Here is a 27687-nt window from a genome sequence, read left to right on the forward strand (position 1 = left end):
ATGAAAATTCTCTCATCATTTACTCACCCTCATGCTGTCCCAGACTCCCAGATGTATATGACTTTTTTTCTTCAGGTGAACACAAACAAAGATTTTTAGAAAAATAATCCATCTCTGTGAATAGGTATTTATTTTTAGGTGTGTGTTTGAAAAATACTAATATTTTAAACTTTTTTTTTATTTCACAACGCTCTAATGAATCCGCAAATGACAGCTGGCCGAAAATGATGGTTTATACACTGCCTGGCAAAAAAAAAAAAAAAAAAAATGTTTAGCTGTTTGGATTTTAATAGGCAAATATTCAAGAATCTATGAATGGATCATTATTACAGTGATTATTATTTTTCTAGCATGTTATATGTTTGGCAACGGTTCTTTTAACACTTAAAGATGGAGTGTGTAGCTTTTCATTTCTTAAACAACCATGTTGGAAAACCATCATGGCCATATTCCAGGATGACAATGTCAAGATTCATCAGACTCAAATTGTTAAAGAATTATTGGGAGGGAGCATGAAGAATCATTTTCACACATGAATTGGCACTGACCTTAACCTCAGTGTAAGTTTTTGGCAGTGATGGGAATAATGGTGTTATAAATAAACGGCGTTGCTTTTTTCAGTAAGGAGTAATCAAACGAATTACTTTTTCTCCCGTTACAACGCCGTTACCGTTACTGACAAAAAAATGCAGCGTTAGGCTACTATAATTGAGTTCACTGACGCGGTTTTCATCCGAGGAGGCTCTCTCTCAGCCATAGGACCTGCAAAGTTTTTCTCTGGTGTGTGTGTTGGGCTGGGACACAAGCTAACTGATGATGATTGGTGTGTGACGATAGACCTGCAAAGCGTTTTGTTGTAAAGAAATAGTACAGGTTATACACAAATATAATTATAAACTGATAATAATGCACAATGCTCTGTGTGTGTCTGTGTCAGAGCATGCGAGCGGAGCGCGAGCTCAAACCAGAATACCCTTTGTGACATGCTGGATCGAAAATATGTGAAATAAGTTTTTTCTAGTCGACTAGGGTGAAGTCAGCTAAAATTTTTGGTAAATGACTTATAATACCATCAAATAAGCTATGCATGAGATCTAATGATGTTTTTACAAATTAGCATGGGTCTCTTAAATATGTTTTTGTTTTTAAATGTGAAAAAGTATACTTGTTAAAATTATGAGAGTTAGAGTATCAGCAGGTCCCTTCTTGAGCCACAGCACAACATTCAGGTAAAATGGGCCAGCTGTTCAGTTAAATATAAAAAAATGAGATCAACAGGTAATTTTTTCTGAAATCATTTTATTTTTAACAGTAAATTGACACTATTGTCTTTAGTGTGCCATAGCAACAACACTATGAATTTATTTCATTAAATAGAAAGTTAAACGAATATTTCATTAAAAAATGCAATTAAAAATGAACTGATCATGTTGTACAGGTGTGTGTTTCTGTGCATTGGTGTCTTTTGTGTGCATGTATGTGTGTACGCTTGTCAAATATCTGTCAAACGTTTTGTTAAAGATTAGAACATCTTTGACAAAAAAAAAATCACTTTAACATTTCCTGTAGCTATAGGTCTTAACATTGTACTGTACTGACATCTTCCTTTCTTTCCCTTTCTCTTATCTCTCTGTTTCCTTTTTTTGCTTGTCCTCCTGCCATACTGTCTGCAATGCATTTTTTTTTTCAAGACTTTTCAAGATTTTGTATGGATACATCTAGGCCTATAAACCTATAAACCTATTTTCACCCTCAATTTCTGTGTAAAAGTGTGTGTGTGTATGCAGCCCATTTTAGCTTAACCAGCCATTTCTATCTAAAATGACCTTTTTCACAAACATCGAAGTTTCTTTTTTAAATTAAACTTTTTTATTTGAAAGAGCATGCCAAAACATTGTTCATAAACATTTACTTTGTTGGTAAGCTTACTTATAATTGCTTTAGTAGCCTTATTAGTGATGAATGAAATTTACTATGTCAGGCTCACTTTTCTTACAATTTCTCTGACAAGCTTCATGTAATGCCCTGACCCCCTTAAAAAACTCAAACTATTGTTATATGTCAACAAGTGTTGAAGCAACAATACAAGATCAGTTATTGTGATTGGCTGTAAAAATTTAAAGAGATATGATGCTACAACCTTATTTGGCCCATTTTACTGATAGCCCATTTTAGCTGACTTCACCCTAGAAGTTGTTCATTTAAGCCATTAGTTGACTAATCACATTTATATTAATTTAATTTCTTAAATACTGGAGAGAATAAACCATATTAATGAACATTTACATAGGCTAATAGCACTCAAGCGCACGCATAAAGCTTGCCATAAAGAATCAGCAAAGTAATGATTATGAATGTGACAAAAACAGCAAAGAGACATTTTAATTGTTTATTAATAAAGTAATGTTTTCTGAATCAGTGTCGGCTGCAAAGATGAAGTTGACATTGCTGACTCTCATCATCTCCGCATGTGGATGCACCTACAGAGAGAGAATGCACATTTCTTTTGGATTACATAATCAGAGAGTAGCCTATTTCTTTTCGTTTTGAATGATTTTGTTTAAAAGTAGGCATTTCAAGCTTTCTATAGATATATTTCTCATGTCTGTGAGGCAAGCAGCCGCTGAGTTTCAGTTCATTTAGCCTATAAGACGCGCTCCAGTTCACGTGCAAGTGATCGCGCTGGCGCCTCCATGTCACGATTATATTGTCTTCTATATTTGCTTCTTATTTATTAAATCCAGGCAATTGGTTGATGAAACATTGATTAAAATTAAGATACAATTTTTATAAAACAAATTCACTTTAAAGAAAGGCTTTCTACAAAACAAAAAAAATCATGTCTGACTCATTCCATGTCTCCCGATATATTGCACATCTTATGATGTATCTTACTCATGCTGTTCACTTTTCATAATCAAATAGATACATAACATAGGCCTATTTAAACATAAATATGAAACTACGTTTTCTTTAATGATAATATTGGGGGCATCCAAGTTATTTGACATATTTGAATTTTTTTTTTAAAGTAACGCAATAGTTACTTTCCCTGGTAATTAGTTACTTTTATAATGCTGTAACTCAGTTACTAACTCAGTTACTATTTGTGAGAAGTAACTAGTAACTATAACTAATTACTTTTTTAAAGTAGCTAAACTGCTGGAGGAGACTTTACAGAGTGCTCACCTCTTGCATTGTCAATACAAGATCTTGACCAAAAATTGATGCACCTCTTGATGGAAATACCATCACAACATTTATTTCCATCGAGCAGTGCATCATTTTTTGGTCAAGATCTTGTATGCAAGAGGTGAGCACAAAGTCTTCTACAGCACATCCCAAAAACTTACACTGAACTTACTTCATGCTCCCTCCCAACAATACTTTCACAATTTGAGTCTGATAAATCTCGACAATGTCATCCTGGAATATGGCCATGGTGTCTTCCTACATGGTTGTTTAAGAAATGAAAAGCTACACACTCCAGGGGTCAAAACACACTTTAAGGGTCAAAAGAACCGTTGCCAAACATATAACATGCTAGAAAAGTAATAATCATCCATCTATAGACTCTTAAGTATTTGCCTATTAAAATCCAAACAGTGACTTTTTTTTTTTTTTGGCCGGGCAGTATAGTTTATAATGGTAAAATATTAGTGTTTTAGCATTTTTGGGAGTATCTCTTTAAGTCATGATGATTTTAGAGCAGTAAAACTATATTAATGGTTTTTAGCGGGAACTACTTAATATTTTGATTACACATGGTAAATATCAGTGTTAGTTAGAATTGCTAGTATCCATCATCTTGTGACTCAACAAGGTGTTACTACACCTACAGTATTCATATTAAATAATGTTGGACATGAAACTTTTGATAATCTCCAATTAAGAAAATTCAGTGTTCATCTTGTTGCTTTAAGCTTATAGTTTTCTGCATTTCCGGTTCAACATTATACATTTCATCCTAAATCTGCTTGAGAGCTAAAGCAATGGATTTCTGTAAATGTTGTATGAAACTTAAAGGGTTAGTTCATCCAAAATGAAAATTCTGTCATCATTTACTCACCCTCAAAACCTGCATAAATTTCTTTGTTCTGTTGAACACAAAGGAAGATATTTTGAAGAATGTGGGAAACTGAACAGTTCTGGGGCACCATTGACTTCCACAGTATTTTCCCTACTATAGAAAGTCAATGGTGCCCCAAAGCAGCCTGGTTACAAACTCTCTTCAAAATATCTTCCTTTGTGTTCAGCAGAACAAAGAAATTTATACAGATTTGGAACAACTTGGGAGTGCGTAAATGACAGAATTTTCATTTTTGAGTGAACTATCCCTTTAAGTATACTATGCTCTAAATAACTAGTGGAGGATTATGGTTTGGCTGCCATCTAGTGGTTCATGGCTAACTGGGGGAGAAAAAAGACCAAACCATCCAAATGCCAGAAAAACAGACATTGAGCTATCTGATTTACAGTAAATGATATAAAGGCAGGGGTCTGTTTTATTCCACACCACAGCATGTGGTTCACTCTGAGTTTCCATCAACAACCCAAATGTTTTTTTAATGCTCACAAAACATCTGAACAAAGTGATTTGAGAAAGAGGGTATCATGTCAATAACATTTCAAATAATACATGCACTAACAAACAGCAGAAGATATGTACTTCAGTTCATTCATTGATGTTTTTTGTGGGCTTTTGTGTTTGGAGCCTGCATAACACTAATGTTAATCAATATGTCTTGCTTTCCCAAATTAAATGAACATTATGACCCTTTCAATGCTTTTGCAAAGGTTTTCTGTGTGAAACGAATTCTGAGGCTTTGGCCTTGACAGTCTCTTGTATAAATATAGCAGCTTTTTGTCACTGTCTGGTTCTCTTTTCATCAAGCTTTTTTGTGTTATGATCTAAGGCTTGGGCTATGCTTGATTAGACAGTTGTTTAAAGTCACCATGAAATCAAAATGGACAATTCTTATATTTTTTATGAAAATTGCAGTAAATATTATCTAAAAATTTAGATAATCTTTAACTAAAATATTTAACTTGCAACAACATCTCTTCTCTGTTGACGTATTTACTGGCAGAAGGGCGGGACAATCTGTCACTCAATTAATGATCCAATCAATTCCAATTAAAAAAAAAAAAAAGCAAACTACTCAAGACAAACACAGCTAAAGTAAAGACTAAATCTAAAGAAATATTGTGGGGAAATATTACATGAGCAAATTTCCAGCCACACAAATATTCATTTTCTGTATATGGGATGCGATTATTCAACTTTTCCATTTCCTGTAACGTAAGATATAAAGGAAGGAATCTGTTTTATTCCTAACCTCCAGGCAAAGTGCCAGAGACTGTGATTCACACTGAGGATTTCCAATGGGAGCTTCAGCAAGTGCCAAACAATATCAGACCCTTGTCACCTCCACCGCAGAGAGACGTCATCTGCCTTTGACCTCAAAACCATTCAGATCAAAAACACCAACTGTCCAGTGACTTATCACATCATCATGCCACTGAAACCCACAAAAGCACAGATATGATAACAATTTCAGCCATTAATTAATCATCACACAGGAAAAGAGTTATTCTCCACAAACTTGTTAAATGAATTTTGTTGGTTTTTGTATAGGTGATGGCTCAAGAACAAAAGCTTTAACAGCTGTCACACTAATCCTGACCGAAGGTGGCAACCAAATGCAAATGCAGCTACTCATGAAGTGGGAAACCCCTGGTGCAACTCAACAACTCATTGTTCATCTCTTGACCTCTTACTTTGTTGGCCACACAGTTGTAGAGTTTCTGCTCAGTATTTGCATTTTTATTGTTACACCTCACTGTATAATCAGCGATAAGCAAATTTTATTGTACAGGTCATAATTTTACATGCAAAATAGGATCAATTTTCAGGCTACTATGGCAGCACACACACACTTCAGTAACAGATCTGCAACCTTGTTTTTCTTGTTCAACAGGCGAAGCTAACCCTAGTTAATGTAAACATAAAACACTCAAAACGCCTTGTAACTCATTGTGGAATTAATTCTGGAACATTTGGATCATTTATACGAACTAAGAATGCTTCACATCTTAAAATCTTTTAACACAAGAAAAAAGACATGGCATCTCTTCACAAAGTAATATGATGACTATGAAATATTGCTTATAAAGAGCTGAAGCAGCATAAAATATTTTACATTTACTGCACACTAACGGCTGAAGGAAGGTAGAATATATTGACTATAGAGGTGTACTGTACTGTTAAGTAGGCATGTTTTATATTGTGAATTATTCATTAATATGCCCTTTGAGAATCACAAAGGTTGCTATGGGCAAGTCAGTGACGGATGTAAAAAGGAATATAGAGCTGGTGATCCATCATTTCTGTGGAAACCAAAGCACACTGGATTCTCTGAGGTGAGCTTGTTGCTTGGTGATGAAGCTTTGGAAAAAAACTAGCTGCAGCAGCTGCTCTCCTAAGAAAGGTAACACAATCCGAACTGATTGTGGAACTAGATAAATACAATATATGAAATAACATATTCTGGGCTCCTTGTAAATGATAATGTTACATAATAACATTATCATTTGAAACACGGGGATCCAAGGACAATCCTCATACATTTTATTCAACACATTTTAGTCCGGTCCTTTGTTCATGGTGAAATATTGCCTGTAAAGAACTGAAACAAAACGGTTCAGTTTTGAGTAGAGCTTTAAAGGACAGCTGAAATATGAGCTCTCTTTGAGAGTTGCCATAGGCATTTTTTCTTGCTCCAAATCCATCTTAAAGAGGGGCACATGACGTATGAGAAGGAATGGTTGCAATTAACTTCCCCTGAAAATAGTTTAAATGCAAATTATTTTAATATGTTCAAATACAGGGTGAATATTACACATGAATTTTGTTACCATTTGTCAAACAATAACAAAAGAGAAAATAAAATACACACTTAAATTACGGTGGTTGAGGCATAATAAATAACCATTAATCTGCCATTTCCTTGGGTTCAGCTCCCACTAGGTTACTTGGGAAATAATATGGCTCACTGGCACCTAAATAAACAAATAATGGAAATGAACAGCTTACAAGTCATAATTTGCACATAAATTGTTCTTTTGGGGCACCCACTGTCCTCAAATAAACAGCTTAAAATTTTAAGAAACGACTGGTAGGAACACTGAATACATTCCATAAAATTGTCATTAAAATAGATAGAATCCTACACCGCTAATGATTACTACAGTTCTCACTCATGTGGAGGATAACAGTCATTTTTCCCCTCATACACAGAGCAGGCGTCTGAAATCCACCAATACACGGCAGCACCACTGAGCTTCGGCCACACAGGCAGGGGTATAAGCTTCTTCGGGTCAGAGTTTCCCACCCGCTTTTACATAGACATATGGGACACCCGCACACCCACGCAGTAAGAGTCCTGAGTTTCAGCTGCAATTGTTTCCAAAGCTTGTTACAGGATGAGTCTCTGGCCCAGAATTTTGCGGTTAATCTCAGCCAAGGCCACCGAGAACACAAAAGCCTTCTCATCGGAGAGGTTGGCATAAATATCAATCTCCTTTTCCTGTTTTTCTGTGGGAAAAAAAAAAAAAAAAAAAAAAAAAAAGTCAACCATGACTGTATTGTTATCAACAGGGAACTGTGCCAATTTAGTATAGGATACAAAGCAAAATTCAACTACCAAGGATAGAACTTAATACAAATGTAATTTATTTCATAACCAATTGAAAAACAGCAGATTTGCAGAGAACTGAAAATCATAGATTCTCCATGGAAGAGCTAATAATGCATAGTTTCTTCTAACCCGGCAATGATTTATTTAGCAGAGAGTAAAGAAAGAGCCATGTGCATAAATCATTAATCCACAATATCAAAGCCGTACACTTGGAAACAGTACAATGAACCACATGCCACCCTGATGGCTCCTGAATATTTCTTTTGTCTTAGTGTCCATGGAGATATGGTCATCTGTTGTCATTTTAATAAACAAGCTTTATGTAAAACATACTTGGGTTGCTCAACAGAGGGTTTTATTAAATAGGAGACACTATTTGGTTTACAGCTAGGTGTGGCCGGGAGTGAAGACAGATGCAGTGGGATCAGTGGTGACACGCCAATGAGAGGCTTTTTTTTTTTCCTCTAAATGCAAATGAAAATAAACAGAAATCTCCAGGGGGAATGTGAAATCAGAGAGGGGCATTATGGGAGTGAAGGTCAGTGTGGGGAGAGGGGTGGTAGGTAGGTCAGTATCTGGACCTCGAGGACACAAATAGCATCATCACATACTGCCAGTATTGTTGTTTACCTCCTCTTGACCGGTCACTCCAGATGTGAGTATATACGTCAAAATCTTTCATTTTCAATGAGTAGCCCAATATTTCAGCAACTCCTCAGAAATATTTCTTAATGCTTAGGATATTTGAAATGCTCCTAAAATGTTCCGCTTTGAGGTTTTGCTCATTTACTGTTTGACACAATAGGCAAGAAGCATTTAAACTATGAGATGGAGGGGGGGTGAGGTGAACCCATTTTGGATGACTCAAAATGAGAAAATACAGACTCAAAATGGATAAAATGACAGGCACTGAAAATAAATGTCACATAGATAGTGAAAAAGGTGTTCACAAAAGCAGGAAAGAGAACTGTAATCAAACATTTTTCACAAGAACCCTTCACAGCACACTCACTGAGAATACTTTCATTTGGATTGTCAGAAAACACTGACAAAAACATTTTTCAAAGCAAGTTTTTTTTTGTCAACAAAACACTTTACATAAGAGTATATATATTCCAAGAATATATTTTCAACAAATATTCCAAGAAAAAATTATGAGAAAAAAGGTTTAATATCAAGTTTATTATTATTGTAGGCAATTACATTGAAATTATTTGACATCATTGTAAAAAGCTAAATGGAAAAATAAGTCATAAAATATTGTATTATAATTTATAGTTACCATAAATCTACAATGCTTACTTTTTCCCCCAGACACGTGGGAGCACATTACCTTTTTCTTCCTCCTGCTTCTTCAGCCCAACAGTTTTCGGTCTGCCTCGTCCTCTGCGGATTGGATCTGACTGACTGTTGGAACGGGGTCGCCTCCTATTTTCCATATCACTGGTAGATGTTAAGTTTATCTTCTCTTTTCTGATTCTTTCTGTTCGTCTTCTCTTGGCATCCAATTTGTCTGAAACACAATCGAAAGGATAAATGATAAAACAATGGAGGTTGATACAGTCACATTATATACATACAAACTAGCCAAACCATCTAATAAACAGTTTTAACACAAACTCTTTTTTCCCCACATGATCTTTAAACCCATCCCCCAACCATATTGACAGGATAAAAAGCCAAAAAGGGGGTCTGTCAGTTCACATGCAAATCAGCAAATGATGTAGAAAGCCACAGCCATATACAGAGCTATAATCAGAGAATTAAGAGCTCATTACTAAAAGAAAGTAGGCCTGTGTCTCTCTGAGGGAGTTTATTTATAGGCCTCTTTAGACTTCGAGTAAACGTCATTAGTAACAAGACTCTGGCAACCCCATGTGAAGAGAGCTCATCTGAGAGTTGCTAAATTCAAAATGACACCAGAATTATAATAATAATAATAAATTGAAAGAGCAGATATACATAATTTGGCCAATTATATTTAATATTAATATTTTAAGATTTATTATTTATATGTATATAATTTGAAAAAGAAAAAAAAAAAAATCCAGAAAGAGGATTTTTTCTGGGTTTTTTTTTTCTTTCTAAAATTAACATATTATTTTGGTCTTAATGTATATTAATGTGCAATGAAATTACATATATATTTTAGGTGCTGTTACTTTTCTGTCAACATTTCCTTGATGTTTTCACTATTTTTCATCACCTTTTTTATGTTCACTAGTTTTCGGTCAGTTTTTTGTGTGACAAATTTATTTTGCTATATATATATTCCATTTAGTTTCTCAATAAATATAAGTTAATGAAAGCTGCATGCATAATAATTACAAAATTATTAGCAAAATGCTGTTTAAATATTTTAGACAAAGTCACACCACAGGACATTTCAGCTTTCTAAAAAATATTTTGTCACGTGTATTTACAATAATCAAACAATTGAATGATTTAATAATCTTGGTGTAACTCACTTCTGTGAATCTGTTATAACAACACAATCTGTCACCAACAGATATTTTTAAACATCTATATAATCAAGTATTTCCATGGCAGCCATTTTTGATTCTAAACACCGTGATAAGATCCATTTCTGCTCCCTCCCTTTATAGGCCTGCTGTATGACTGCACATTAACTCAGGAATCCAGGCACTGTATTAACAAGAAGAGCTCTGTTCTACAGCTAATTAACACGGCATAACTTCTACAGAACTATGACAAAATCACGAAGCTGCATCACGTGTGTGAATATTATTGTAAAAATATCTGGAAAGACTGTCTGTAAATGCTATAAAATATTCTTATTTTATACTCTAGTCTATGGTATCTGTGGTCTCATAAAAATACAGTATTCTTTCATTTAATATTTCATCTGAATTACAATTCCCCTTATAAAAGGAGTAAACCAAGCAAGGACAGGCAGGGCAATCTAAATAAAAGTCTGTCCTATTTCAAATCAAGCACATTATTCTTAGCAGAGTGAAGGGTAGGCCCTGAATAAATACTGCTGCTAAAATGGAAACCTAATATTACAAGAGAAAAGACATTTCTCTTAGAAGAAACTATGACTACACCCTTCATTTAACATAATATAAAGTAGGACCTCGCACACTTAACATATTTACAAATTAAATCCTTATGTGAATCGCAGAAAGCTCTCAGATATTTGTACAGAAAAAATACATCACACCGCTGTAAAACATTCAAACAAAAGAACATTTGTGCAGAGCATTCCAGTCATAACTCAATGCAACAATCACAGACTGAGTCTGCAACTCCAAAAAACGCAATGCACAAGCCAGATGGGCTATGAACAATAAAAATCATAAAACTTCAGTCCGCTTGAGGTTTCTAGCTTAGTATGATTCTAGCTTATACAATACAATACTCATGAATGACCTAAAACTTGATATTAGTTTTTGAATACTAGATCCAAAAATGAGAAAAATCAAAAGAATGCAAAAAATAAACAAAAAAAAAAACCAAACAAAAAAACATTTTAAACCACATGATTAAGTTTACCAAAAAAAAAGGTGTTAAAATACCGCACATGTGAACACACGCCCAAGCTTATCACAACCAAAGCTGGTCTCTTAACCCTTAAATTGCAAACTTTTTTCTACACACTTCATTTTTCTTTATCACAGCAAAAATCCTTTCTATTAAAATACCAACACACCCCCAGTTTAACTTTAAGAAAGCCATTTTGTATAAATAATCATCTTTGGAAGATTTTTTTTTTAAATGACCGTTGATGTATCATAAAAATTAGTCACTTGAAATATTGTGACTAGTTTCTAGATAAGACTGGGTGGGTGAGTGGGGAGAGAGAGAGAGAGAGAGAGAGAGAGAGAGAGAGAGAGAGAGAGGCAGCAGGAACAAGCTTTTCAGACAGGAATTAGTTTGCCCTTCCCCCATCCCTCTTAACACTACTCACTCAAGCAAACAGCCACCACTGCACCACTCATTTCAGTATTCTCAACGCATCCTGCTGACTGGAAACTTGCCTGCTATTTATTTCCATTCACTAGCCCAAAGTTCAACACATACCAATAGTGTAATTTTTTTTTTTTTTTTTTTTTTTTTTTTTTTTTTAAATCTGCCTGACTCATGAGTATAGCCAGAAAACATGGGCTAACTATGGCGACTCATATGTGCAGATCTTAAAGAGATGAAATTAGTGTTCTTACTCAGTGGTAGAGAAAAGTTTGCTGATCGATATCTGGAATTACATTCTATTGTAACAGTTTTGAACATCTCTCCTGTAGCAGTCATTTTTCAGATCAATATTCACATCACATCTGGTTAAAGGCCACTTGATAAATAATTTAACTGTACATACTTTAGAATAACATAATATAGGAATGGATATGTGGGGTTTTCATATGTAAAAAATACATAAAAGATGCACAATTTACCCATTACTGGAGACCTCTCATTTAATTTGGCATTGAGCAGCTTTCGACTGATGAAGACGTAGCCACACGTACAGGATTTACAAGCCACAGGAATCTGAGAAAAACAGAAAGAGAAAAAGAGATCAGTGTACGCAAGTACACAACGAAATTCATGTACAATGACTAAATAAATATTTCACAACACTGGAGGAAGAGCGCTTCAATATTAGGCATTACAGAGGGATAAATATGGTGTGCCTTAATAAAGACAACATTGATGTGTCCTTTGACTGAGGAGAACTGATACCGACTATAGTAAACAGGAAACAATAACCTGGTAGTTTTCTGCTAAACTGATGTGCCAAAACACAATACACAAAATACAGTCTAATGAAATTATCTGCAATGACGTGAGTTCTGTTTGTTCAAGGGCAAAATAAACATTGGGAATTCATCGTTTATGTCAAAATCAGCTTGAATATATATCATCTTATCACCTCTTTATCATCTTTAGAAGTGGTTGAAGTCTTCACATAATATCATGTACATTTCTAAAGTTAATCGCAGAGATTAGCCTTCTTCATGATATCTGACGAGGCGAACACAGACTGCATGAAACCTATGAAATTTCATTGTTTCAATCCAGTAAGCTGGAAATCATTTTACAGCCTTGCACGTTTTCATCGCCAAATTAAAACAAAAACTAAATTCAGTGTCTAATTATGTGATAATATACATAATATCGATAATATCACTTGAATAAAATCGTCAAAAATGTGAAAACCATATTTTACATCACGTAGCAACGCTGTTTGTAACTCACACACATCTAATGAATAACTTTGCCTTATTAAAGGACACACCATACTAAACATAACAATCCGGCGACTGAAAACTTCAGCAAAAACACAAATATGTATTATTCTTTCTCAAACAACACCTCACCTGTTGGTCACACTCCGGGCATGATTTGGTGGCCATCTTCACTTTCTTCACTTTGTTTGTAGACATATTTATAACGAAGAGTTTCAATAATATCCCTTAACCTCGGCGATCGTACTACAAAACTTCCAGCTGCACTAACGCACAGAGAAGTGCAGCTGATCGGGTTCCCGGGAGCTCAGACACACACTAGCCGTCCGATGAACCATCAATCGCATTATACAGCGCATGCGCACTGTAGAGGTTCGATCGGTCCCTGGCTGGCGGCTCACGTGACCCACATCTAGCAATGGAAAGATTAGGCCATTTTTGACTGCACACTCTAAAGTTGAGTACTGTTCGTCACAAAAGCAACTTTAGGAGAGCGAACGGCATTAATAAATATTCAAGATATTTCCAGATATGACCAGATATTGCCCGCAGTACTCATGGAGCATGCGCACTACAGCGCGACAGTCACATGGGTGAAGAAGAACAATAAGTGCTGATGTAGGTGAAATAGATATGCTGCTCGAGGCACTGCCATCACATTTTAATATTCTGACTTAATGAAAACAACTGTTCGATGACAATTTATATGCGACTATAACTATCAATATGAATAATCTGGTTAACAGTTTGTAATACCCTCACATAAAACATTTTAATGAATGGCACCATGTGATGAATGTAGCCTTTTTGTTGTAATAACATGTATTATGTATGTTTGCAGCTGTACATATTTGTATGGAAGTGTGTGAGAGCATTAGATTGTATTTGTAAACTGTTACTTTGTCTTATTCCAAAAACACTGTCCTGAAATTGTTTAGCCTATTCCTTATATTGATTTGCAAGCTTGTTTGAGACACCAACCTTAATTATTTCCCAGTTGAACAGATTATGTTATTTGTAATTTATTGGATATTTCTGACAAACATCATCTTCATCTCACTTATTATAGTGAAGTTCTTAGCAGATGTTTTCATATCAGTCACACTTCTTGCATGTCTTCTGCTTTCTTTTGTGCTCCTGTTAATGTTTTTTGTCAACGCCTCTTATCCCCACCCCCACCCACTGCTATCTGACATCATGGGATACAATACTATAATTTACAAAATACAATTAAAATACATTCAATCCATCATCAAAATACAATCAGTCATTACTGAAAAAGTGTGCATGAAATAGAGGAGTATGAACAGGAAAATGTTTTTGTTTACAATACAAGAAGCTGGATAAATACGTGAGAGATAATCATAGAGCTTATTTTTATTTTAAAAGCTAATTACTTAATGACACTAATCTTGAGTAACCTGAAAAAAATGTTTCCTCCCATTCTATGCAAATATGTCATTACTGCATCTGCAACTTTTACAAGCCTGCCTTGTCGTTTGTGGAAAGCATTTCCTTCTTTACTTTTTAGTCTAGTATATTATTTCTCCAAATACTTCCCCGATCATACACTGCTTGAAACATAAGAAATAACAACAGTAAAGTTGAATTCCTTCCATGTCATTTAAAAAATGCTAAAGCCTGTCAAGTGCTTATTGAAACAGAAAGGAAAATCTTAAAAGAATATTATGTGGCTCTGCAGACTTTGTGGTTGTTAGTTGCACTGTGGGAACCTCATGCCCTCTTCATATGCTAAACAAGTCATTGTTCAGCACAGCGCTGCTCTTTTAACCTCACACAAGATGACGTAGGCTACTGGTACATAGGGTGTTAATGACGTTTTCGATGTGATTGAAAGAGAATCTTGTTTGGGAACTGACTGGAATTTTTTTCTTTTTGTTATGTTAAAACATTTCACTGACATGCCAGTGAAACCACTCTTCAGTTTTACCAAATATTTGCCAAATTTAAAAATTACTTTCATCTGCATTACTATAAAAAAAAAAAAAAGCAACCTGACAAAAAAAATGCAGGGTAGGCACTGTAAAAATGCAAACAAACATAAACATCATCTAGTCTGTTAAAGAGATTGTACAGCCTTATTCCAGCAGATGGCAGCATTTCATTCAGATTACATTAATTGCAGTCACTTCTTCAGCATTTGACTGTGGTAAAACCCATATTGCTTTAGCTTCTGCTCTCACACTTTCAGTGTGATGAAATAGGTAACGTACAGAAGACACAAACAAGAAGATAATTTCGAAATGATTGTGTTTAATGACACTGGTCGCAGTATTAGAAAGTCAGAGGTCGCTTTTATTCACTTTTTAAAAGGTTTTGCTACCAAACTATGGTCTACCAAAATGTCAATGATAATTGATAATTGAAAACAGAAATTTTAAAATGACCAGATATGTCACATGTCATCTGAAACGGCACCTTTTAAAGCAACGTTTGTTTCAGACTCCCTTGTGTGTGTGTGTGTGTGTGTGTTTTTTTTTTTTTTTTTTACGTACTCCTGTGTTCTGATGAAATTTTGGTCTGCCGTGACAGTCAGGAAGTCTCCTCCCCGCATACACGCTCACCGGCTGCGCAAAATCATACAGCGCTGGGTATTGTAGTTTTATTTTTGAGCACTAAATGGTGACAGCGGATCAAGCACAGCAGCGTGAGAACTACAACCCCCATTGCCAACAGAACATGAGCGCAATGAATGAGAGCGCATAAAGATTGGCGGGTGGATGATCATAGTAGGCGATGAAGGTGGTTCTCTGAGCGAGATACAGTCAAGTACTTGATAATGCGGATCGGCCTTGTACAGAAGAAACATTTTCTGAAGTGATTTCGTTTTTTATTTGTCAATTTTAACCTTTAATTGTCTTAACTGGCGGTTAGAACGACGGTTATAGTATCTTTTACATTTGCGTCCCTTCACGCGCATCCTTGTTTTGAGCTTTTAAAAGGTTCACCCCACTCTCTGCCGAAATGTATCGCTTGCAGTTATTGGCAGCTCGGTCATTAATCGCCGGAGCTCTCGATCAGTATACACCCTTAACACTGACATCTCTTACCGGGGTAAGACACAAATCTCAAGGTCCGCCCGTGGAGAAGTACGGTCAGATGCGCTTCAGCACCGCCGAGGCTAAAGTGGTTGCTGGGCGTCTGACGGAAAGATTCGGGAGAAGACACTGACTATGGACACACTGAACCCGCAGGTGAAGGCTGTGGAGTACGCCGTGAGAGGACCCATCGTCATCAAAGCTGGAGAGATTGAGAGATGCTTGGAGGAGGTGAGAAAATGTTTAAATACCGATTTTACACTTTATGCTCCCAAGTACAGCTATATATAATACACAGCAGTCAACATTTGAAGTGGATCAAAAAAAGTTCATCTAAGTTGTCCTTAGAAGTTTTTAGGACAACTTTGATGAAAGGTTTTGATCCACTTCAAATGTTGACTACCGTATGTATAATATATACTTAATTTAACTTAGTTAATCCCATTTTTTCCCCAGTTTGTTGCTTTTGGATAACCTGATAAAACAAACTACATATCATTAAAAAAAAAAAAAAAAAAGTTTAAAAAAGTTAGTGAAATCTTTAATCTTGTACACAATTGTAACCAATGGCAAAATACAGTCAAAATTGCCCTGTTAGACCCAAAAGAAAATTGTAATTAATAGTTCAACTTTTTTTTACTTGTACATTTGTTTTTAATCTGAGTATATTTTGAGTAATAGGCTATTAGTGTTTCTCTTTGGTCACAAATCTGAAGTGATAATGTGTTTTTAAGATTATTCAGCCTCATATAAATCATTTATAATAGAGCCTTTAATATTATATTATTAAATATGATTGTTGTTTGAATATTGTTTTTAACATTCTTTGCCACGAATGGTCTTTGCGATCATCTTAGCTCACAATGCTTTTGAGAAATGCTTTTGGTCACAAAGGTTACTGGTGGGATTAAATGAATTAAATGTTCATTTTAGGGGGAAATTAACAACTAATTGAATAAATAAAATAATAAATAAAAAAACTTGCTGTAAGATCACTTCTGCACTAGTATTTGAATCGATCTGAATACACCCTTTCAGAGATACTGCTTTTCATAGCAAACGTGCTCTGTGGTTGGAAGTAATGTACAAAATGACCCACCCTGCCTTGTAGTTGCTCATTATGATTTTTTTTCCCCCTTTCTTATTGCGTCCACAAGGGTTGCAACAAAGGTGTCTGACTGCTGTGAAGCTGACCATTCAGCAGTAATGTTATCTAACTATCTTTACCATGATGTAGAAGTTTGTGTGAGGTTGCATGCTCAGCAATGACAGATGAGCTCTTAGGAAGAGAGCTTTATTTATATCCCATGAACAGGTGTCTTCCGGACAAGGGCATGATGTGGCCTTCATTGACTGTTTAACTTTTTTTGCCATGCCCTTAGCATGTGACTAGATGGTACAGAATGAGAACTACATTGACGTAAAATCAATAACACCAAAAGTGACATAGGGAAATTATGATTTATGTCTGTAGAAGGTCATAATATTAAGCCTGATTTCACAACATTACAGATTTCTGCGAAAGTAGCATAGTCTTTACATCTGCTTTTTCGTGAACAAACCTATTTATGCGTGTCCAGACAAACATCTGCTTTCACTGCAGTATTGGTAGATGTGATAATTTCCCTACAGCTGTTAGGGCAGGTCTATTTGGTGTGTACTTTGCAACATGGATTCTGGGCAAGGCTTATGGCTTTTTAGAAGTTGGCATTGTTCATTTGAAGAGGACCTTCTTTCTCTCTTATAGGGTGGTACGAAACCCTTCTCTGAGGTCATCAAAGCCAACATCGGTGATGCACATGCCATGGGACAGCAACCAATCACCTTCCTCAGACAGGTAACCACAAATACACAAATTATTCTAGTCTTAAAGAGACAGTCTTCATCTCTAATGAAGTTGTTTGGCATTAAATAAAGCAACTTAGGGTGTGAACTGTTGACAAAATATTAACTCTGCAATGATTCTGAAACTACATCTCTCTACAGCTTTGTGACTATTCAGCTCATGTAGTCTTTAAAAACAACATTGGTATCTTAGAGTGCTCCCCCTGAGCCTTTTAGTTTTGTTTTCAAAGCTATCTTTGGCGAATGTACTGCAAACACTAAAGAATGCGGGAGTCCATTTCTGCTGAAGGTGAGCAGAAATGTGATGTACATTCTCTCTGCTTACAGTGTGTCATATGTCATCAAAAGTGGTTCACTTGGTGGTTCACTTGGTTCAAAATTGTGTTCATATCAGCAGTGAACCATACTAGAGTTCACATGAACACCCTTATTAGGCAGACCTTGGTACTGTTCGCAAGTACCAAATGAATCAAACTCAGGTGTGCAACAGAAGTGAGAGTCTTAGGGTGCGTCTCAATCAACTCCCTAGTTCAGTAGTCAGGGCACTGATCAGGGAGTCAGCCACATTCATTTTCACAATATACTGATTCACGACCTAGGGAGCTGATTGAGACACAGGGTTAGAAATTTGTAGCATGAACAGGTTTGTTCGGGTTAGTGAGGAGCCTGATTCCAGTGGCTTGAAAGAAGAGCAACTTTTGTTGACCACTCACAGTTTTGGAACACGCTGTACATTCCAGTGGAAGACAGTCTCTTATTATTGGCCTAGTTTAGTCAGAGTTGATTTAGCCTTTTCGTTATGAGCAGAACAAAAGCTTGTGTGATGACCTGGAACTGCAGCTTGTGGAATACATTTTTTTTGAGCCAACAGGACACCACTATTCATGCTAGCGTGATAGTCATATGCTGCGTTCAAATTCGCCTACTTATACTATGCCCTAAAAGTATTTCCTGAAGAAAAAGTACTTTTGAGTATGTAGCAGAATAGTAGGCAAGCTTTGAGACATACTAGCTACGTGCGTCCTGTCACCATTTAAAATGGCCCTGTCAATCATTTTGTCACAGTTAAAATCCTCCACATTCAATTTAATTTAACTTAATTTCCTATTGTATCAGAGAGAAATGTTGCAGCATGTTGATCTGCCAGTTATGTGTCTTTCATGTGGATAACTCTCCTCATGTGTTTGCATAATGATTAATGACCAAACATATCTTTATAAAAGTTCAGAATGCTGTTGCAGATGAAATATAATGTGGATAACATAAATATATTTTTGTCAGGTTAGATACTGATTATTAATCACTCAAACCCCTTTATCTAAACCTCTCAGCTTAACCGTCGGACTCACACATCTGCCATGTTTGTAGTTTTTTAACACTTTTTGTTTGTGTTTGTAGTTCTAATCGAATCCTCATCCAATGCGCAATGGGTTGTGGGCAATATTAGCCTTTAGAGTGTGCACGGATCTGCACTTCAGATTCTAACCGGAAAAAGTAGACCATCTGGGTATCTTTGTTTGGAATATTCAATTCAACATACTATGATTTGACTACGACATTAATTATAATTTTGAATACTATTTAGGATGGATAGTATGTGATTTGGGACACAGCAATAGTCTCTGGTCAGTGTGTGGTCATATGATTTTCAAAGTAATGTCAACTTTAAAGAAAATGAAGCCAAAGGGAAGCAGCCTCTGACCTGTATGGGTTATTATGGCTTGGGAAACTTTGGGAGGGACTGGACTCCACCAGCCATCTGGCCTGGATTCTGTTATGCTTGAGAACAAAGTTACTGCTTAAATCTGATCCCCATTTAGTGTGCATATGAAAGCCAAACAAACACATTTTCCTATATGCTAATTGAATATGAATAAATGAATAATCAATGAAACAATATGCTTGCAACACAATACATATTGAAATATTGCCAGAATCAGAACTGAAATCCCATCCAATCAACTGCAATCAGTTGTTTTCTGTATTTTATTATCATTGATTACAAATAGACTCTACGCATCTCTTCTGCATTTAGGCTCAGTGGCCACCACGACTTCCAGTTCAATGTAGTGCATGGAAATTGTGAGAATTAAATCTTAAGGAATTGTCCCACAACAAGACAAAGCAATATTGATACGATCCACCTTTACGTTAATGATTAAATGAGTTCCAAAAGTTTTAAACATCTTTATGTTTCAATATAATATACTAAAATGTTTTGTCTACTATAGTTAAAAGATATATATATATATATATAATAATTTTGTAATAAATTATAATTGGTTGTGATTGACAGTTAGAAATATTGCAGAAAAAGGTTTGCTATGGGAGAATACTATATCAGAATCTCGTAGCATTGAGAGTTTAGCAGAAATACGTTGGCAGTAGGTTTACAGAGAGACCCCTGATCTGTATTTGCTCTTACACCTGAAAACAATACATTTAAAAGTGGCAATATAACATGATGCAATTCTTTGACTACAGACAAATAACAGAGTGTTTTATCTGTGTTTGTTCTTTTGTGCAGGTGGTGGCTCTCTGCACATTCCCTGAGCTGATGGACAGCCCCAGTTTCCCAGAGGATGCGAAATGGAGAGCACGACATATCCTGCAGGGCTGCGGGGGATACAGTCTCGGTGTGTGCATTTGTTCCTCTAAGGTTAAGACTGTGTCATTGAATCAAATACTTTTTAAAAAAAAAATCTTTAAATAAAATATAAAACTCTGCGTACAGCATGGCTCTGTAGTGATTGGAAGACATCCATGTTGCCTTATTATTGCAGATCATGCAGTTCTCAGGAAGCTGGGGAACACTAGACCTATTGCAACACTGTTTTATTCAATGTTGTTTTGCAGTAGCAAATGCTACAGTGCTAACGCATGTGTTTCTGTTGTAGGGTCATATAGCGCAAGCCAGGGTGTAGAGTACATCCGCAAAGACATTGCCACATACATAGAGCAGAGAGATGAAGGAGTTCCTTCAAACTGGGAAAACATTTACCTCACTGCTGGAGCTAGTGATGGCATTATGGTAAGCAATTGTATATTTACAATTAATCAGAGACTTGACCTACACTGCTTACTTGACATGCATTACTGACAAACCCAAACTTTGTTTTTAAGACTATTCTGCGGTTGCTGGTGTCTGGGAAAGACTCTTCACGGACCGGTGTAATGATCCCCATCCCTCAGTATCCACTTTACTCCGCTGCAATCTCAGAGATGGATGCAGTACAGGTCAACTACTACTTGGATGAGGATAACTGCTGGGCCCTGGACATCAATGAGCTTTACAGATCCTATCAGGCTGCCAAACAGCATTGCCAGCCCCGAGTCATTTGCATCATTAACCCTGGCAATCCTACGGGTAGGTAAATTGTAAAGCTATTCTTGTGTGCTAGGAAACATAATGCCCTTGTGGTTGTTTGGATCCAATAGCATGTGCCCTGGAAAGAAGAGCATGTCCTTTTTACCCCGTGTACTTTTTCCAGTCATGATCCCTCGTGATTTGGGATGATGCTTATGAGATCTAATATTACATACATATGATTTTAGGCAGTAAGTCTTCTGAAGCTGATCATTTTGTGTGATGAACAGAAACAAATTTAAGCAGTAATTAGCTGAAACTCACATACGGAATATAGAATCTCTAGAATATAGAATATTCTGTGTAGAAGATACGTTTTGTGATTTGCTCCAGCTTGCACTATTCTGTCTCTGGAGTGATGATGTGTACTGTGGTATTTCATGTCATGCTAATGCAAAACCAGGTGTTTCGCTCCAATGGAAAACATATTTACATTATCTGATACACACCCTTTTCCCTATATACACTGTGCCATTAACTGTATAGGAAATAGTAAATTTGTGACCAATTTCCTGATTTCACGCTCAGCTTTAGCACCTCTTTAGACACTGTGATTAGACAAAATCTGATGAGACTCTGCATTAAAATATGCCACTTTAAGATGCTTCATGCTAGGTTTGATGTTGATGCAAATTATATTTAGGTGAACGATCCATTTAAATTCTGTCATTCCCATTTCTTCATCTCACTTTACCCTTTACAGGTCAGGTCCAGAGTAAAAAATGCATTGAAGAAGTCTTGCACTTTGCTTATGAGGAGAATCTCTTTGTTATGTCAGATGAGGTAATCACAATCTGTGCTCTTTTGATGCTGGAATTCAGTTTTGCCATCACAGGAATAAATTACATTTTTAAATGTATTAAAATAGAAAAATAGAAATATTTTAATACAACAATAATAATATAATAATAATAATAATAATAATAATATAAATATTATTATTATTATTATTATTATATTTAAAATTGCAATATTCACAATATTACTGTTTTTACTGTGTTTTTGATCATATACTATCTTTATGAGTATAAGTGACTTCTTTTTAAAAAAATCATACCGACCGCAAAGGTTTGAACATTAGTGTACATTTAAGTGTGAAGCTACTTGAAAGTATGTGTGTCTGTTTTTACATGTTTGACTTCCACATGACCATGTGTTCTTCGTGTTGGTGTGTGCTGTTGCTGACAGGTGTATCAGGAAAATGTGTATGCTCCTGACTGTCAGTTCCACTCCTTCAAGAAGGTGCTATATGAGATGGGTCCTGAGTACTTCAACAATGTGGAGCTCGCCTCCTTCCATTCCACTTCCAAAGGCTACACGGGAGAGTGAGTATCCCTATGCTTGAACCTCTGCAGGGGTCAGCATGTGCCTTAATTAGAGATGGCCTTCTTAAGATCAGCTTTCATTGACCCTTCACACACTTTCACATGACATAACCTCAGTATCCTGAAACATATTTAGACATCGTCTGGTTTTGTAATTTGTGTTTTTAAATAGATGCGATGTAGACATACCTACCACCAGTGTCAAGGTATTGGTATTTGTAAGAACAGCTTGAACTGGTAGAGTTTTAAAGGCAGTCCAGTGACTTGGTCTGAGAAATTGTTGCATTTCATGTAATTTGTTGAAACTCATTCTTCTAACTGAGGTTGGTTGTTTAAAACCAAGTTAAAAGTTCTTCATGTAAAATGTGGCCTGACTGGAATTAAATGACTTGTTTTTTTCCATGACATAACTAGAAATATTTATGTTTTGGCAAATGAATGTCTGCCACATTCATTTGCCAAAACATAAATATTTCTAGTTATATCATGGAAAAAAAAACACCTTGTCCTTCAATTCAGAGAACTCATGTGACCATGTCCATATCCTTCCGCAGGTGTGGCTTCAGGGGTGGATACATGGAGGTGATCAACATGGATCCTGAGGTCAAGGCCCAGCTGGTGAAGCTTTTATCAGTTCGACTGTGCCCCCCCCTGGCTGGCCAGGCTGCAATGGATGTCATCGTCAATCCTCCACAACCAGACGAGCCCTCGTTCAGACAGTTCTACCAGGTCAGTCATGCAGTCTAGTGTCTGGTGAAGTTAAGTGCATTGTGTGCTGACACTGACAGTAACTTCCTTGTTATGTTGTTTTAAGTATGTAAACATGTAAAGTTACGCATCAGTAACCAGTTAGAATTTTTAGGTTTGGTTTTGACTGGGTGTGATGGTCTTTATCTGATCTCTTTCAGGAGAAATCGTCAGTGCTGGGTGCTTTAGCAGAAAAAGCTAAGCTAACTGAGCAGATCCTGAATTCAGTTCCAGGAATCAAGTGTAATCCCGTCCAGGGGGCCATGTACGCCTTCCCTCGCATCTTTATCCCTCCTAAGGCAGTGGAGGAAGCCAAGGCAAGTGCTCATACTTCAGCAGAACTTGAGCTCTCTGGTGGAGTATTATTGCTTTTCGAATCGTGATCTTAGTTGTCTGCTTGTTTTCATGGCACTCCACATTAGCGCTGCACAATTTGGAGAAAAAATCTAATTGCTATTTTTTTTTTTTTTATTATTATTATTATTATTATTATTTAAAGTGTGTGAAAATAAACAATACTAGGTTTGTTTTGCTTGTTTGTAGGAATGCACAATTTGACCTAAAATGTTGTGCTAATATATTAATCTTACTATTACTACTACTACTACTACTACTAATTATTATTATTATTATTATTATTATTATTATTAATATTATTTATTCCTAAATAAAAATATTAAACCAAATATGAAATATTACTATTGAAATAACTTTCATTATTAAAAATAAAAAAAATAGAGTATTTAAGGATAAAAATAACTATAATAATTAGAAAATAATAATAATAATAATTTTATTTAATAGAAAACTGCGGGGTTACCTGTTAACATGCAAGCAGCCTATGACTATAAATAATTAGAAAGGTCTAAGGATTTATTATAAAATATTGTATTATTATTATGATAAAAATCTGTTACAATAATTTCTTTATTTTTGTCAGGAGGTATGCAAAATCAAAAATGGAGTCCATGTATTTAATAGGAAATATTTGCCTCATGCATCCACTGTGGGGAAAAAAACAAAAACAACTCCTGCACTTCTGTACACTGGAGAAAAACATATTGATTATATGTTTCCCTCAAAGTTCTTTAGAGAGTATTATTTATATTAAGTATTTTTTTTTTTTCCCCTATTTTTACCCAGAATAAACACGTCTGTTTCATACTGGACGCCGGAGAGTGCCCTTTAGCAGATACTCTAAATATTCCTCGCAGAATTAATATAATGCTTGTCGTTCCAGGAAATCCCTTGATTTCATAATCACACTAAGCCAAATTGCGATTACGTTTAACTTCGATTAATCGTGCAGCCCTACTCTTGTTGTTCGCATTGTTCAAACTCTGAAAACCTCTTTCATCACCATTAGAATGGTGATCCATGTGTTATCTGATTAGGAAGGGTGTAACTAGTATTACTAGTTCAGCATAGTCTGCCCAGTAATGTTTCTTGAATGGGTAACTAAATCCAACTGTATAATATTGTTTAAGAGCTCTATAAATGTTAGCCACGCTTCATGCAGAATGGTGGTATGCTTCAGAAAACTTTTGTTACAGAATTATGCTTGTTTCCACTTGAGAAGCTACTCTTCTACTCTGTAACTCAACTTGAATTACTTCAGAAAAGTCATAGAAAGGTCTGAGCTGCCAGCTGTCACTGAAGGAGTGTAAGTGTAAAATCTGACTGATTTGGTTCGGCAGGCTCTAGGAATGCAGCCTGACATGCTGTACTGCCTGAGGTTGCTGGAGGAGATGGGGATCTGTGTTGTTCCTGGTAGTGGCTTTGGGCAGAAAGATGGAACTTATCATTTCAGGTAAACTTGCTTTTCAACAGATTCAAACGTTTTATCTGATATCAGGTGATTTCTTTACATGACCCCCTTGGATGTACACCATTTGAAATTTTGGTTATGAGCACTCAGTGCATCTGTTTTGTTGTTGTTGGTTGTTGTTGTTGTTGTTGTTGTTGTTGTTGTTCACCTGAGCTGAAAATGTCATTTGAGTATTCAGTCTGGCACCACAGGAAAGAGATTGATATAACTTTCATAACCCTGACATAACTCTACACTAGCAATTATCCTGAGTTGTGACAGACAGCAAACAGATGAACATAAGTTGATTTCAAGTTTTCAAAAAACATGCACTTTTAAAGCATCTACTATAATTTGTTAAAACATTAGTTTCTAGCAAAAAAATAAAAAATAAATAAAATAAAAAAGCAAGCATTTTTGAATTTGTCGTTAAGCCCTTCCATGTATCATGTATCACTGCAATTTTAATGTAAATCAGTCACCATTCAGATTTTACACTAACATGCCATGTGTTATGTTACTTTAACTTTGGTTTTTAAACCAGAAGAATGAAATCGCTCTATTAAAAAAATCTTTTTCCCTAATATTCAAAATAATGTTATGTGATATTGTTTTCTGTGTCAAGTTACAGGCACCTGTGCTTTAATAATTATATGCCAGTAACACCGTTTTACCAGTTTGCATTTTTTTTTATTTTTATTTTTTATTTGGTCTGTTTGTCTTTGTTTCAGAATGACAATCTTGCCGTCCAGAGAAAAGCTAAAGGAACTTCTTGGCAAAGTGCGAGATTTCCACATCAGTTTCCTGAAAGAGTATTCGACTGTGGAGTAGCTACAGACATGAGATGTGTCCTGATTAAGAAAACATAAGCTGGCGAGCTCCAGCACTACTTAACACACTAACTACACGTTTAAACTGTAAAGGTAGTGTTAAGTAATTTAATGAAGTTTTAAAAAATTCAGCCTTGTTTACCAATACAAAAATGGTTTCTGGATGAGTTTTGGGGAACTACTAGCAGTTTAGTCAGACATGTAACACTGTTTGAATGTTTTCACAGTCCATTAGAGGAAAATAGGATACAGCAACATTATCAATCACTTTTCCCTCTGTTAATTTGCTTTTAATTCATCAATTCTGCAGCAGGGTGTGTGGGTAATATACTGTCATGCATGAGATCGAGATCCAATTACAAATATTATTTATTAACAACTTTCCAAACCAGCAACTGAATTGTTCAGTTGAAATTCTTTTGTAGCGCCTTATTTGAACTACTCAAAACTATTTTGCCTGATGAAAATTGAGCCATTTTGCTTTGGTTTGGGGTGGATTGTGGGGTGGAGGGGTGGATTGTGATGTGACTTAACACTGAAGGTACATTATTCACATTATGGTTCTGGAAAGTTTACAAGGAGGGACTCGATGTTTTTGTTGTCCTCATCCTTAGTTGCACTCATTGCCATGCAATGTACATAAACTTTTTTTTTTTTTTTTTTTAACAACATTACAAGCTTGGTCACAAGTTAAGCTTCTGTGGAAGATTGTGACCAAGGTGAAAACATGGACTGAAGGGAGCATGTGTGGAGAAAGTGCTGGCTTGTAATTGTTTACTGATGTATTTTATTTCCTCTTTTTGCATTGCAAATTATGTTAAACTATTAAACAAAATCCTTTACTATGATTTGATCATGAGTTCATGAATAACTACATAGCATGTGCGCATGAAATTGCGACATCAGTAGCGAACAGCCAATCACATGCTTTGAAACGGTGAGACTGCAGTTCACTTCTCATAAGAGAGTCAGTGTTATTCACTTCTCTCTTCTGCTGAATATTGAGATTATGAAATGTGAAGAATTTAAACAGTTTTCCTCAAAAGGGGAAAAACTAAAATAAAACTCTTTATATCAGTGCATGTGAAACAAGTTTAAAATCTTTAATTTGGAGCAAGAGAAACTGGGTAAGTGACTTTGTTGAGTTAGAGATGTCACTGCTCACAGCTGATTGGTCCAGTTTTCATTTTGAGGTCACTTATGCAGAACAAAACCTGCTATGGAGGTGGTTAGCTGTGGAGTGCAAGTTACTATTGTGACGAACACCGGAAAAAGCTAACCCACTTATATGCTACATTAAACCCACAAACAGGTGGCACAAACCAATCTAAAACTTACTTCACAAGCCAGGTGAATCTGCTTCATGGTACAGGCCTCAGGTCATTCAGATAGTTTGTTGTATTATCCAAGATCAGCCATTAGGAGATATTTGTGCCAAAGCGGACTATCTGTTGAAATTCTCCCTCTCTGACATCTCATGTATCATATCAAAGCCATTAACACTGAATGAATATTGTTAATGCACTCTTGCATTTCTTTGAACTTATCACTTCATGTGAGGTGCCTTTACTCATGCCTGTAAACTTTTAATGAAATGAGTTTCCCTACATGCATTAATAGCTTGTATTATTGATTTTTTTAAAATGGCTTGTTTGTTTCCTATGTATTTTTTTTGTTTACATATATTTGGAAATTGGCCCACTGTTAACATTGTATATAGTATTTTCAACTGAATATTAAAGTTACGGAGACTGTTACTTTAGTCTGTTTGTCTCATTTACCACTGCTTTCAGTTGTCAGCTC

The 27687-nt window shown here is 35.8% G+C and overlaps 2 protein-coding genes across 2 annotated transcripts; one reads left to right on the top strand and one right to left on the bottom strand.

The window, feature by feature from the left end:
* Positions 1–6851: 6851 nt before the first annotated feature.
* Positions 6852–13273, bottom strand: c7h16orf87 (chromosome 7 C16orf87 homolog). The gene is made up of 4 exons (XM_051899682.1): positions 13037–13273; positions 12113–12206; positions 9034–9213; positions 6852–7597 (listed from the first exon to the last, which is right to left on the bottom strand). Exons 1-4 carry the CDS (start codon positions 13100–13102, stop codon positions 7479–7481), a joined length of 459 nt encoding a protein of 152 aa, XP_051755642.1. The 5' UTR covers positions 13103–13273; the 3' UTR covers positions 6852–7478.
* Positions 13274–15589: 2316 nt separating this feature from the next.
* Positions 15590–27641, top strand: gpt2 (glutamic pyruvate transaminase (alanine aminotransferase) 2). Its single transcript, XM_051899681.1, is given in 12 exon segments — positions 15590–16067; positions 16070–16194; positions 17711–17800; positions 20336–20444; positions 20706–20839; positions 20932–21175; positions 21879–21958; positions 22364–22500; positions 23055–23229; positions 23409–23564; positions 24945–25057; positions 25786–27641. Coding segments are annotated over 12 exon segments (1641 nt in total). The 5' UTR covers positions 15590–15889; the 3' UTR covers positions 25886–27641.
* The last annotated feature ends 46 nt before the right edge of the window (positions 27642–27687 follow it).

The sequence above is a fragment of the Ctenopharyngodon idella genome, chromosome 7, assembly GCF_019924925.1.
Source record: "Ctenopharyngodon idella isolate HZGC_01 chromosome 7, HZGC01, whole genome shotgun sequence".
Classification (NCBI taxonomy): Eukaryota; Metazoa; Chordata; class Actinopteri; order Cypriniformes; family Xenocyprididae; genus Ctenopharyngodon; species Ctenopharyngodon idella.

Coding starts and splice junctions, on each gene's coding strand:
- c7h16orf87 (XM_051899682.1), bottom strand. CDS start 13,102: ATGTCTACAAACAAAGTGAAGAAAGTGAAGATGGCCACCAAATCATGC. Junction 12,207..13,036: donor GCCCGGAGTGTGACCAACAG/GTGAGGTGTTGT, acceptor TGTTTTTCTCAG/ATTCCTGTGGCTTGTAAATC. Junction 9,214..12,112: donor TGAGAGGTCTCCAGTAATGG/GTAAATTGTGCA, acceptor ATTGTGTTTCAG/ACAAATTGGATGCCAAGAGA.